The sequence below is a fragment of the Apteryx rowi genome, unplaced genomic scaffold (assembly GCF_003343035.1).
Source record: "Apteryx rowi isolate R43461 unplaced genomic scaffold, aptRow1 scaffold_45, whole genome shotgun sequence".
NCBI lineage: Eukaryota > Metazoa > Chordata > Aves > Apterygiformes > Apterygidae > Apteryx > Apteryx rowi.
Genome location: NW_020450705.1, coordinates 3,129,197 through 3,142,205, shown reverse-complemented (window position 1 = coordinate 3,142,205; position 13,009 = coordinate 3,129,197). Strand labels below are relative to the sequence as shown.

Below are 13,009 nucleotides of genomic sequence, written 5' to 3'. Positions count from 1 at the left end.
GGCGCGCGGCTCGCGGGACGGGGTCCGTTTCGGGCCGGTGGCCGTATCGGTCTCTCCATCCCGTTGGACGCGGCGGTTGTAGCTGAGAGCAGGATTTGGCTCTTGGAGGCTGAGTCAGGCTGCAGGAGCGGCTTCGGCCCGGAAACCCCCCCGGCAGGACGGGCTGGGGGTTGCTACCAGCCTTCTTAACACCATATCGCGGTATGTGACCCCGCCAACGCAGCGTCAGCAGCRCTGCTAACGCTCCCGGGGCTGCTCCCTCCGGTAAAGCAACAGCGGGAATTTTTCCAAAAATCCTCCCAGTGTAGGCAGGGCCCTAAATAGCTTCTCCCTTAYGGGACGGTCACTGAATCTCCTCCGCAAAGATGTCCCCCCCTCCCCGTGACCTGCCGGCCCGCGGCACGAGCGGCGTGGGTTCCCCCAGCTCCACGCCTGAAAAAGTGCCTGGCCGGGATGCGAACCAGGACATCGGTCAGGCGCTGGCAAAACGGGAACACGGGGGCTGCCCAAGGCGTTGCGAGCATCCGGAGCCCCAGTCAATCCGGCGCCGTTGCAGCATCTGCACCTGGGGAGCGGGGCGCAGCCCCGGTCGGGAGGAGGTGGTGTCTGATCAGCGCGGTGCGCACGGGAACCAAGGCACAGCCGGGGCCCTGGCTCGGTGGGAAGGCAGGGCAAGGAGCGAGAGCAGATCCTGGGAACCCGGAGATCCACCCGGATCCCTAGCAGGGAGGGTGGCCTGACCCGGGGCCGTCCGGAGCAGCCAGAGGAGCCGACTCCGGCTCCGTTTCGCTGCCCCGTGGGATGGTGGCACCAGCCCAACTCAAGCTTGGTGGCAGCCTGCTACAGGCGGCGGCGGCGCATCCCGCTTAGCTGTCCTCTCGCGTCGTTGCGTGCCGGCGCTTGGCGGTGCTGCTGGCTCGCGGAGCGCAGCGGGAGAGCGGGASAGCGGGCGCCGGGAGCTGGGCTCGTCCCCCCGGCGCCCAGCCCCTTCCCGCTGCCTCCGGGCTCCCGCTGTTCCTGCTGGCACCGGGCTGTGCCGCTTGTCCTTGGCGGCTGCCGAGCGCGCAGTGCCCGCTCTGCCAACGCGCCCGGCTCGCTCCCCGGCCCCGTCGGATCCTTAGCTGCAGCCATGGCCGAGGGGGACGAGCCGGCCGCCAGGATCAGTGGGAACACGCTTTGCAGGAGCGACCAGGGTGCCGTCRCGCTGGAAATGCACCCTGCCGACTCCTGTCCTGGGAAGAGGATGCTGCTCTTAAATTCCCTCCTGGGCGTCTTTGTAAGTATTCCCGCGGCTCCCCCTCCCCGCTTCGAGGCACCGGCAGGGCAAGGAGCATTTCCAGGAGCRAGGGGTGAGGACCAAGGTGGTACCCGGACACCGCGGTCAGGCTGTGCTGGGGGCTGCCTGGCTCTTGCYGACTGCAAGATTTCAGGGCCGAGCCACAAAGCGACTTGCTTTGGATACCAGATGCCTCAGGAAAAGGGAGAATCGGGAACGGTTGAGCTTGCAGATCCGTGYGTGTGTCGGCGTCCCGGCTCCCGTCGATCTGCACGCGGCTTTCTCGCCCTGCTCAGGGACTCTCCGTAGCGCAGCTTGGCTCTTTCCTCTCCTTTTTTCAGTACGTGCTTCTCCAGGCTAAGCTCCGGCCTTGGCCGCTCCTGCTAAGCCCCTGCCGGCCCGGCGGCCGGGCGCCGGCGCTGCGGCTCTGCGCGGCGAAGGTGACGCTGTGCAGAGTCCCGGCTGCCGCTGCTGCCAGCTGCAAAGGGGCAGAGCAGGAGCCCAAAATTTGCTGCTGTGTTTGTGTTGCATTGCTAGGTGACTTGTCCCTTGTTTCAGACGCTTGGAGCAGGATTTGTAGGCGGTCGGGGCCGGATTCTGCACCACTCGGCGCTGGCACATGCCAAATGTGCTGTGATTTTGTGACGATCCAGGGATTTCCTTTTGCACGGGAGCCGGGGTTTATTTATTTCTAAATTTGCCTCTTACAGGCAGGCCTGAAAAACGTAGCTACCACTTCCTAACCGGTGGACTAAATCTCCAAAGCGGAGACGGTGCTAAGGATGAAGGGGAGTCCGCCACCACCGTCTCGGGTAACTGCCTTATCAAATCCCACTTTCCGTAYGGGAGCGGCTGGGAAGAGGGGAGAGCTCGAGCTCATGCCAGGCTGCTTCAGCCGGGGCTGTGCCAAAAGTCCCCAAGGGAGACACCGAAACTGCCCAGGCAGTCCCAGGGCTGGAGCCGGGCACGGGCAGCCGGCCGAGCTGCCGCGCGGGGGCTTCCTGCCTGTGCCGCAGGGAGACGGCGCGTCTTCGGGAGCAGGGATGCTGGCCCGCTGCCTCGGCTCCCTTTGCCGGGGCGTGAGAAGCTGCCGCTCTGGCTTTGCCGGTCGGAGCAGGTATTCGCCGACCTTCCCCCCGCGCTGAGGAGCTGAAAGCAGGTGGTTTCCTACGAATCAGCCTGCCCCCAGCCCGAGATTCCCGGGAAAGAGGAAAAACCCCCAYGCTTTCCAGGTCTCAGCGCAGCAGGCTGCTGGGAAGCATCATCCCGAGCCGCCTGGCTTTTGTCAGTCCTCCCTGCTCGAGCCTCCCRTGGACGGTCTGTGCGCTGCAGCCGATCCCGGGAACAGTGAAATGGGGGAAACGGCGTCGGTGCGAGTCCGCTGCGAGCTGGCCGGCAGTGGCTCTCGGCTCCGCAGCGCAGCTGCAGCCCGGTTTGCTCCCCGCCGACAGCGGCACGGCTGCTCGCATCCGCCCGGACACTCGAGCGCGGGAAATGGGAAGTATAGCRCGGAGCAGGGAGGGGGTTCCCAGAGTGTCTTGGGCATCTGGGTTTTTTTCCTGCCCTGCGGAAGCGGGGGAAGAGCAATGGGAAGTGCCCCCTGGCCCCTGTGCTAAAAGGAGACGCGACGGTGCGCGCGGTGCAAGACGAAGGTCCCCGGCCGTGCGGCTGCGCCGAGGCTCCCCCAGCCCTCGCAGCCACGCTCGCTCGGGGAGGCAGCGCTTGCGCCCGGTTTTCCCCAGTAAACACGTGTCTGGGGTGAGATCAGCTCCCGGGCCCGGCTGCAAAATTAACTGTGGGGCTGGGAATGTTTTCTAAGCTGTTGCCTTCTCTGAAAAAGAACAAAAACGGAGAAGTGTGGATTAGTCTTGGTCGTTCAGCCCGTCGTCTGGGGCTGCACAGATGCTCTGCTCTGCCATCACTGTGGCTTTGGGGTTTGGGACAAGGAAGGTCCAGGGCTTTGGTCTGGCTCAGCCGCAGGTTGTGGGTTTAAATTCCGCATCCCTTGATCCAGTACTGTGATGGGGGCCTGGCCCCCGCAGCGGTGGCCGCACCGGCGCTGCTCTGCGCTCAGCCTGTGCCGTGGCTCCCAAACAGAGCAAAACCCCGGGGTTTGGGGGCGAGTCACACGCATAAGCAGCAAGGGCTCGTTTCGAGAGGTCAGGCTGTAAAGTCGGCCGGCAGATTCAGGTGCATCCCTGAGCTGAGGGAGCCCAGGTCTCCCGCGCTGGCGCTGCCGTGCACCTCTGGGGATGGTGCCCAGGCCTGTTGCTTTGCCGCAGTCGTGGGGGTGACGCTGGCGTTCGGGTGAAGGAAGCCCAAGCAGGGGCCTCCTCAGGCCAGCGCTCGGTTTGCAAACAGGGGCAGCGCGAGGTGCGAGATCCCTCCAGTTACGGTTCTGCAAAGTCTCTCCCTGAGGTGTAAAACCGGCTCCGGAGCTCGCAAGCACGTATCGACTCCAAAACGCCCGGGTTTGGGTTTGCCGTGAAATATCTGCTGTTACAACGAGCAAGCTCTGCCCCTGTGGTCTGGTGCGGAGCAGGGCTGGGGCTTGGCGGGGGCGTCCCGAGCTGGCGGGGGCGAAACCCCCCGGAGCAGGGAGCGGCAGTGAGGAGGGAGCCGCTCGCCTCCTTTTCCGCAGCAGCCCCGTCCCAGCCCTCCCCGCTGCGGAGCGCTGCAGCCAGAGCAGATTTCCTGAGTCGGCAATCCCGCCGCCCGCAGACGGCTCCCACGCGCCCGCAAAGCCGCCGGGGAAGCCAGGGCCGGCTCCGAGCCTCTAATCCGGCCCGTAGTCCCTCCCTCYTGGCTGCTCCCAGGGATTCGGCGCGGCCCTGGCAGAGCTGCCCTCGCCCATGGCAGCGCCGGCCGGTCCTGCGCCGCCGCGGAGCAGCCCTGCGCCCGTCGTGACATGGAGGTAGGTCTTGGCCGTGGCGGATCTCGGAATAATCCCGCGGGAAGGGACCGGCAGGGGCTTTTGGTAGCTGCCTTTCTGACGGTGCCTGCAGAATCGCGACGGGCGGTAACATGCAGCGGCTTCTTCCCCGTGCTAAATTCCAGCTGCGAGCCGCGGTCACGCTTTACAGTGAAAGTCTGTGTTCAGGGCTGATACAAAGAAGCCACAACGTTAATAAATCCACTGCGCTTTCTCACAGGCTATAACACAGGGAAAACAGAGTAGATCCGACCCTGAGCAAGGGTCTGGACAGAAATAAACYGCGTTTGAGAGTGATGCTTTGAACTTTGGAATAGTTCATTGAGCGATTTCTTAAAATGGATTTAAACCACTCTCCCTACATCCGAACGGAGTGGCAAAGAGACCGGCATGGCGTAACGGTGCCCTGCCCGAGCCCTCGCGTGCTGTTTGCTCAGCTTCTCCGCCTGAGCCGTCTGCGTATTGCTGCTCTCCYGGGTCGAACTCTGCTGATAATCGTTTTTCCTCCTGCATCCTGCATTGCTCCCGCGTCCCGCATCACCCGCCACCCCCTCCGAGCCCCCTTGGAAAACCGGCCCTGGGGCACGAGCGGCGGTTTCATTTTGATGTCCCTTCCCGAAGGTTTCCTGCACGGAGGGAAAGTGCAGCTCTCACTAATCCCCCTGCTAACTCCACTGTGCGGTGGTTTCGGCTCACTGGGATTTAGCCGGCGTTGCCGGTTAATGCTGTGGGATCTGTACTGTCTTTTTTGGTTGTTGTTTTCAAAGCGATACCCTGACGGGTCTCGCTGTGGTTTGCCCCGTGCCCGAGGCGGAGGGCAGGCCAGGCACAGGCGGTGGGCGCAGGCGGCAGCGGCGGCTTCTCGCTGCTCRGCGCGGTCCAGAGAGCCAAAATTTTGCTCCCCAAATCACTCGGCTTGGTGGAAATAACTAGGGTTCGGCTTCAGGGCGAGCGACCAGGGTGCGCAGGGTGCGTCAGCCTTGTCTCCGCCTGCGCCGACCGCAAATCCCCTTCCGTAGGCTGCAGCTTTTAATTTTCCTCCCTGGTCAGCTGGGGGGGGATTTTTATCCTGCAGCTCATTAGCCACGGGCAGCCAGGCCGGGAGGTCGGGGAATCTGCTATTTTTTCCTTCCCATCCTGAGGAAACACTCCTTGCCCGTACAGCACTGGGCACGGCTGCTCTGCCCTCGGTTATTTAAATCCTACAAATATCATCCCTGAGCCATCCCGGGCGGCTCATCGCGGCCGGTCATGTGGCTCCGGCGGACAGGGACGTTTACGAGCCATGGCCCGAGCGCGTCCCCTCCCGCCCGCACAAGGCGTCTCCTGGCGATGACGTGCTCCCAAGCGGTGATCCCTCGGCGTTATCCCTATTAAAGGGTCATTCGGGGAAAGCGTGATGGAAATGAGAAATTATTCAGGTCTGCCAATGGTATTTAACTTTCAAGCAGCTCTTAATTAGAAGCCAGGAGCCATTTATACAACCGCTGAGATTTGCATAAGAATCTGCATATAAAACCCAGCAACTGGAAAGAGCTGTGATTTCCGAGTGGGAAAGCAGCGGGCTCGGCGTGGCGAGCGCCAGGCACGGCTCCCGGGTTACCTGCCAGGCTCTGCCTGCGGTTTTAAGTGTGGCCGCAGGCAAGTGATTTTCTCTCCCAATCCATTAATTTTTCCACCTATAAAATGGAAATCAGCATGCGCCTGCACTTTATAGGTGGCGGACTGTGTTTGCAGAGGGGTCTGGAGCCGCCGGGTGAAAAGCCTCGGACAAAGAAAGAAAAAGCTTTGTGCCGGAGGGGAAGGAGTCGCTGCGCCGTGGGCTTGGCTAGCTCCAGGTCGGAAAGAGCCACTTCGGATTTGCCCCCAGCGCAGGCTCACAGTGGAGTTTCTCATCTCTTTTCGTGAAAAAAACTCCTGTGTGCATCTATGCTAAAAACCAAAGCCTCAGAACTGAGGTGCCTCCAGGTTGCTCGGTCCCTGCTCTCACGGCTGTTCTGGTGGGAGGCTGGGTGCTGGGTCTGGGTTTCAGCTCCTCGCCGCCCGAGCAGCGCGCGTGGGTCAGGAGCCCGGGCCCGCGTCTGCCGCCCRCGGGAGCTCGTGGGGCTCCGAGCCGAGCCCCTGCCCCTCTCCACGTGCTGGTCCYGCTCTGGGACACCGAGAAACGTGGCTCCCTGGGGAGCCGAGCTGCTTGCACGGAAGAAGGCCAATGCCAAAGGGCAGAACAGAAATTGGGTGGTTTCCAGACACATAACCTTTTCACTTCTTCTTCCCTGGATGAAGCTGGMTGTCCATAGCTGCTAAAAGCCTGGAAACATCAAACACGCTTCCCGGTCTCTGCACTGAGCGAGGGCAGAGCTAAACTCCCGGCTGTGGATATTTCTCACTGAAAGCAATTGGCCAAAAAAGGCCCCTAAAGTGTAATTATTATGTGGCTGCATCTTCTAACTAACTGGCGCATTCCTGGGACCCCAATTAGCGTTATGGCTGGGAAATGCTTAACCGAGCAGAAAAGATCCTGCTTCCAGCTACCGCTCTCTCCCGTTGACTGCTCTCCTACCCCACTCCTCCKTCCTCTCTCCCTCTCGGCCCTCTCCTGCCCCTGGTGTCTCTTTTGCTCTCTCTCTGCTTTCCAATACCGGTAGATGAGCTGTTGCTTTGGTTTTGTTGAGCTTTGCCCTGCTYTCTCTTTGCCCCCAGCTGGACAAGGGGGACGTGACGGCGCTGAGCCTGCCTTCCAACACCGGCCATGGCGACGCCGACGGCAACATCTGCCTGGACGTCCCGGAGGGCACCCCGGACCCCCACCGGACCAAAGCCGCCATTGAGCAYCTGCACCAGAAGATCCTCAAGATCACCGAGCAGATCAAAATCGAGCAGGAGGCTCGCGATGACAATGTGGCCGAATACTTGAAGTTGGCCAACAACGCGGACAAGCAGCAGGCCTCCCGCATCAAGCAGGTTTTCGAGAAGAAGAACCAGAAGTCGGCGCAGACGATTGCGCAGCTGCACAAAAAGCTTGAGCACTACCACAAAAAGCTAAAGGAGATAGAGCAGAACGGGCCGTCCCGGCAGCCCAAGGATGTCTTCCGGGACATGCACCAAGGCCTCAAGGACGTGGGTGCCAACGTCCGCTCCAGCATCAGCGGCTTCGGAGGGGGCGTTGTGGAAGGTGTCAAAGGAGGGCTCTCGGGCTTGTCGCAGGCCACCCACACCGCCGTGGTCTCCAAGCCCCGGGAGTTTGCCAGCCTCATCCGCAACAAGTTTGGCAGTGCGGACAACATCGCCCACCTGAAGGACACGCTGGACGACGGGCACCCCGAGGAGGCATCGCGGGCTCTGAGCGGCAGTGCCACCTTGGTCTCCAGCCCCAAGTACGGCAGCGACGACGAATGCTCCAGTGCCACCTCGGGGTCGGCCGGCGGCAGCAACTCAGGGGCAGGGCCTGGTGGCTTGGGGAGCCCCAAGTCCAATACCCTGGACAGTCACCACAATAACTTTGACACCATCCTGGAGGAGCTCCGGGAGATCAAGGACAGCCAGTCGCACCTGGAGGACTCCATGGAGGACCTCAAGGCCCAGCTGCAGAGGGATTACACCTACATGACGCAGTGCTTGCAGGAGGAGCGGTACAGGTAGGGCCCGGCGGGTGCGGATGGCGGCAGTGTGCAACGCTTGGGGCTGCCAGCGAAGCACATGACACGGGGACTTGCTTGCCCTGTCCGTGCTGCTGACGCTTTGCAATGGTTTGCCCTGCCAAGCCCTGCAAAGCGGCCGTGGTCCCACTGCCGCCCTCRCTGCAAGACCTCCCAGCAGCACCCGTGTYGCTGGGGCAGCGGGTGCTCGGYGCTGCACGTGCGGGGCAAGCTGGGGAGGAGGCTGGGGGGGCACCGGCTGCCCCGGGAATCGGCCGTAACCCCAYGGGCTGTGGTGCTGGAGGGGACCGGGGGGGTTGTGCGTGCCAGGGGCACCGCGGGCGGCCAGCGCGCCCCAGCGTCCCTCTCCCCTCCCGGCCTCCCTGCGCAGGTACGAGCGCCTGGAGGAGCAGCTGAACGACCTCACGGAGCTGCACCAGAACGAAATGACCAACCTGAAGCAGGAGCTGGCCAGCATGGAGGAGAAGGTGGCCTACCAGTCCTACGAGAGGGCGCGGGACATCCAGGTGGGCAAGCACGGGGCAGCAGAGGGACCTGGGGCTGGGGCGAGGGGCAGGCAGTGCCTGAAAGGGGGTGGATAAGGGGGATCCTTATCTGGGGGGCTCGGTGGGACACGTGTGATGAGACAGGCTGTGCCCCAGCGAGTCCCGAGTGGTGGGCACCAAGGGGCAGTGCAGGCACAGCGGGGATCGTTGCAGCACGGGGGTCCCTGACGCGACCGATGCCTTGCAGGAGGCGGTGGAGTCCTGCCTGACGCGGGTCACCAAGCTGGAGCTCCAGCAGCAGCAGCAGCAGGTGGTGCAGCTGGAAGGGGTGGAGAACGCCAACGCCCGGGCCCTCCTGGGCAAGTTCATCAACGTCATCCTGGCCCTCATGGCCGTGCTGCTCGTCTTCGTCTCCACCATCGCCAACTTCATCACCCCGCTCATGAAGACCCGCATGCGCATCCTCAGCACCGCCCTGCTCGTCCTCTTCCTCCTCTTCCTCTGGAAGCACTGGGACTCCATCACCTACTTTCTGGAGCATGTGCTGCTGCCCAGCTGATCCCCTGCGCGGCCGCTGCGGCCCGGGGGGCTTTCTGTTTCCTGCGGAGGAGAGGGTGGGAGGGGGCCGGCGCGCTGGAGCCTTCGTTTAACTTCTTCACGCACTTGGTTGAGTTGCTTTCCCGACCCTGCGCCCTCCCTGCGCCCGTCTGCGATCGCGTCCAGCACCCGCAAGGTGGAGATAGAGCCAGGACCTGTCAGTCCTCTGGGATGTTCGGGGAGAGCAGGAGGGGGACGGAGGAGGAGTTTTGGAAGAAAAGGCTAATTTACGTGTCATCGGGTTGTGCTAGGATTTTTCTGGTTGTTTTTTAATGTCATTCTGTTGTCCTGAAAGTCTGTGGGAAGGAGGTCGCCTTCACAGCCCGCCTCGGGGCTGTTGGCAGGAAGGGTTGAGCTGGACCAAGGCCGGCTGCTGACGGGCTTCCTCGGGAGAGGAGAGCGGCTGTTGGGGTGGGTTTTCCTCCTTCTCCCCGGAAGACAAAGGCGGCAAAAAGCTCGGTCCCAGGATGCAGCGAAGCAAAGCACGTGCGGGAGGAGCGAGCAGATAGCGGGCGGACGTCCCCGCTCCCAGCGAGCGCGCGGCGTGGACGCAGCAGAGCGTGTGCACCGTGCCGGCCGGCTGGACCTGCGGCCGTCTGTCCTGTGGCCACCGAAGAGCCGCCGGCCCGGGCAGAACGGGATCGCCATGCGTGGCCCCACGGTCGCTGCGCCTGCCCGGGCACACGCRGGGCCCGATGCCAGCGCGAGCATCGGCGCCGCCACGAGTGACGTCTCCTCCACCGGTTTCCCTTCGTTTATTTATTTTCCCCCTCCTTCGGCTTTAGTTGATCGGATCTCTTCAGGGACACCTGGACTTTCCAGCAGCACGCCTCTGAGTTTCACAGCCTCTGCAAAGTGTCGTGTGTGCGTGTGTGTGTGTGTGTGTGTGTGCGCGTGCGGTTTTTAATTTAATTCGAGACTCTCGTTTCCATTTGTGAATCAAAGCTGGGAGAGCGGGGGGAGGAGAGCAGCTGCCTCCCCGGCCCCACGCAAGAGCACGGCATGCTGTCTCGACTGTTTCTTAAATTATTTCATACATATATATTTATGTAATATATCTACACACACATATATATATAAATATATATATATAAAAATATATGCACAGTCAGATCCTCCTCTGGTGCGAATGGCTGCAGCAGCGCTGACCTCGAGCGGTTTGTCTCAGCGGGGAATTTGGCCCTTAACGTCTCTGTGGTTGAGACCCGCTTTCCCGCCCGGGGCGCTGGCACGGGGCGCCGGGTGCTCCTGCAAATGTGAACCCCCCTGTTCATGCAAGGGGCACCCCGGGGCTGCTGCCACCAGCGTTTTGGCCTCCAGGCGGGAGCCGRGCGTCCGGGAATCAGGCCCCGTTTCCAGGCAGGGGCTCCTTGTTTCGCAGCGGTAGCATGGTGGTGGTGGGGGGACGGTCCCGCATCGGGGGCTGCGTTGCAGCCGCGTGCGCTGCCCGGGGAGCACGGCACGTCGGGCTGTGCAAGCAGGGCCTGGGGCAAGCCGGGGAGCGGGTCGCGGGGCTCCGAGCCGGCCGGGGTACCTGTCCCCGCCACCCCCTGCCCTTGCTGGAAAGGACACCCGGGAGGCGGCACAGGGGCGACACCGGAGGCAGGAGAGCTKGTCCCAGCGGGAGAGGACGCGGTGGGAGCGGAGGAGCCGGCAGGGCAGGGGACGGCGCGGCCGGGGCTTCAGGTAAGTAATTGCAGCAGTGCTGCATCCTCGCTGGAGCGAGCCGTCGCCTCTCCGGCGATGCCGGTCGGACAGTGCCGACCCCGTGGGCTGCACCGGAGCTGCACCGGGAGGCTTCTCCCCGGCAAGGGGCTGCCGCGGCGTCCGGAGCRGAGGGCTGCCTCCGGCAAGCAGCAGGGCGAAGCCTGGCGGGGCCGGGAGTTATTTCCCAAAAGGGAACTCGCTGAATGCGGCGGCCTCGCTCTGCAGCTGCCCCGCGCCACGCGGCCGCTGGCGGGGTCACGGCGCTGGCGCCACCAGCCTGGGACTCGTCCTTTGGGCTCTGTCCCCAGAGCCACCACATCCATGCCCTGTGCAGACGTCTCTGCAGCCCCTCTCCAAACCCGGGCTTCTCGGGGCCCCGTGCTGCGTTTTCACCCTGCTTCTTTCCCACCCGCGGGTATTTTCCCGGCTCGTCCGATGGCCGCGTGCCTGTGCAGCAGGACCTGCGCTCACGGCTGCGTCTGGCAAGGCGTGTGCTGGAGGGGCTGTGTCACGACCAGGTTATGCCACTCGATATCTGTAAAAACTAAGTAAATCAACTTTGGAAGTTTGAGCTCTCTGAAACCAGCTCCCTCTGCTGTTCGGCTTTGCCATCCTGCAAGCCCAGCCGCCGAGCCTCCGGRTTGGAATTAGCCCCTCTGCAGAGAACGGGACACTCATTGCACCCTGCTGCGAGGGTCTTATGCCTTCATTTCTTATTCCCTTCGTTCTTATTGCCTTTACCCTCTGCACTGCCCTAGCCGGAGCGCCGCAGAGCAAACAGCGCACCACGCGCAGGGCCTGCCCCAAGGGTTTACRTCCCGCACCGGCGCAAGACGGAGCGCCGAGGACGAGGAGCAGCTCTCTCCCAGGACGCTCGGYGCAGAGGGACGAGCCGGGCCAGCCCTGCTCCGTCGCAGCCCGGCGGTGGGAGGCCGCAGGCGCCGGGCTCTTCGTGCCTGCAGCCACAGGAGGGCTCCGGCGGCCGCTGCGCCGGGCCGGTGGCGGTGCTGGGGCCGAGGGGCTCGCGGCGCTCGGGGCCGGCAGCCGGCGAAGGCGCCGTGCGGAGGGGCTGTGCCACCGGCCGGGGCAGCTGCCTCACCGTGCGGGGCGCGCTCGGGGCCGGCAGCCGGCGAAGGCGCCGTGTGGAGGGGCTGTGCCACCGGCCGGGGCAGCTGCCTCACCGTGCGGGGCGCGCTAGAGGCCCGGCACCCCCAAAGGCACCGGTCCGCTGCAAACCCGCTCTAGGGATTTGCTGGGATCAGCTGGGAGCCTGGAGCAGAGGGCGCCCGGCTGAGACCCGGCACGCTCGGTGCAAGCAGCTGGCAGACAGGGACGGACAACATCCTTCCCATGCCCAGTGAGGGGGAGCTGGGAAAGCCCTTGCAGGGAGCCGGGGCYGGCTGGGTTTTCCGTGCTCATGCAGGAGCAATTCCCACCCCGGCACGGGCAGCCCTGGGCTCCCTAATGACCGGCTGCCTGGGAGCTTGGACGTCGCCGCACGAGGAATTCCTCAATGCCGCCCACGCCGCTAATTGCACCTTAGGCAACAGCTGCAGCCCGTTCCCAGGCCCCGCGGAAAGCGGGAGCGGAGAGCACGACCGGCGCTGAGCAGGGACACGGTTGCTCCCRGCCAAACGAGCCGGCGCAGCAAAGACCCGCGGTTTCCCGCGCGGCGCTGGCRGGGGTCCCCCTGCACATGCCGGGGACGCCGGCGGGGCCGTTTCCGCAGCCTGGCGCGTCCCCCCGTGCCGGCCCGCAGCGGCACAGCTTGTGCACGGGGCCCGTCGCTGCCGCCGGGACCCCCGTGGGGCTCCGTCCCTTCCCGGCTCCTCCGTGCAATTGCCCATCAGTGCAACGAGCTTGCGAGAAGCAATAATAATAATAATAATAATAAATAGTTTTGGTATCCAAGGGGTAATTACACTTAACAGACGAATGAGACGGCAATTTATCTGGGTAGCGTGACGCAGTCCGGAATCCAGCAGCAGGTGCCTCGGACAATAAAACAACGCGTCCGCTACCCTCTGCTCCCCCGGGCACGGCCGGGGGCCGAGACCGTCCCCGCGGGCGGGCCGTGCCCAGACCCCGGCACGGTGCATCGCCCTGGGGATTTCGAGCCGAGAGGGGGAAGTTTTCCTTCCTCCCCTTGCTCGGCAGCCTGCCTCCCGCGGAGGAGGAGGAGGAGGAGGAGGAGGGTGGGCGAGCAGCAATGCAAACCAGCCCGGGGACCCCCGGCGCCCCCGCCCCCCCCCCGCCGCCGGCTCAGCCAAGCCGCGGCCCGAAGAAGAAAGAGCCGGTACCAAGGATAACATACTTTGCATTCCTGCGCCGTCGCCGGGGGAATTTCGACTGATCT

The 13,009-nt window shown here is 63.7% G+C and overlaps 1 protein-coding gene across 1 annotated transcript in view; it reads left to right on the top strand.

Moving 5' to 3' along the window:
* Positions 1–9,423, top strand: part of TMCC2 (transmembrane and coiled-coil domain family 2) — a 17,524-nt gene extending 8,101 nt beyond the window's left edge. Inside the window, exons 2-4 of the mRNA XM_026077338.1 lie at positions 6,909–7,843; positions 8,235–8,370; positions 8,597–9,423. Of these exons, the coding sequence (XP_025933123.1) occupies positions 6,909–7,843; positions 8,235–8,370; positions 8,597–8,908 (1,383 nt within the window). The 3' untranslated portion in view covers positions 8,909–9,423. The remainder of the gene's footprint in view (positions 1–6,908; positions 7,844–8,234; positions 8,371–8,596) is intronic.
* Positions 9,424–13,009: the final 3,586 nt, after the last annotated feature.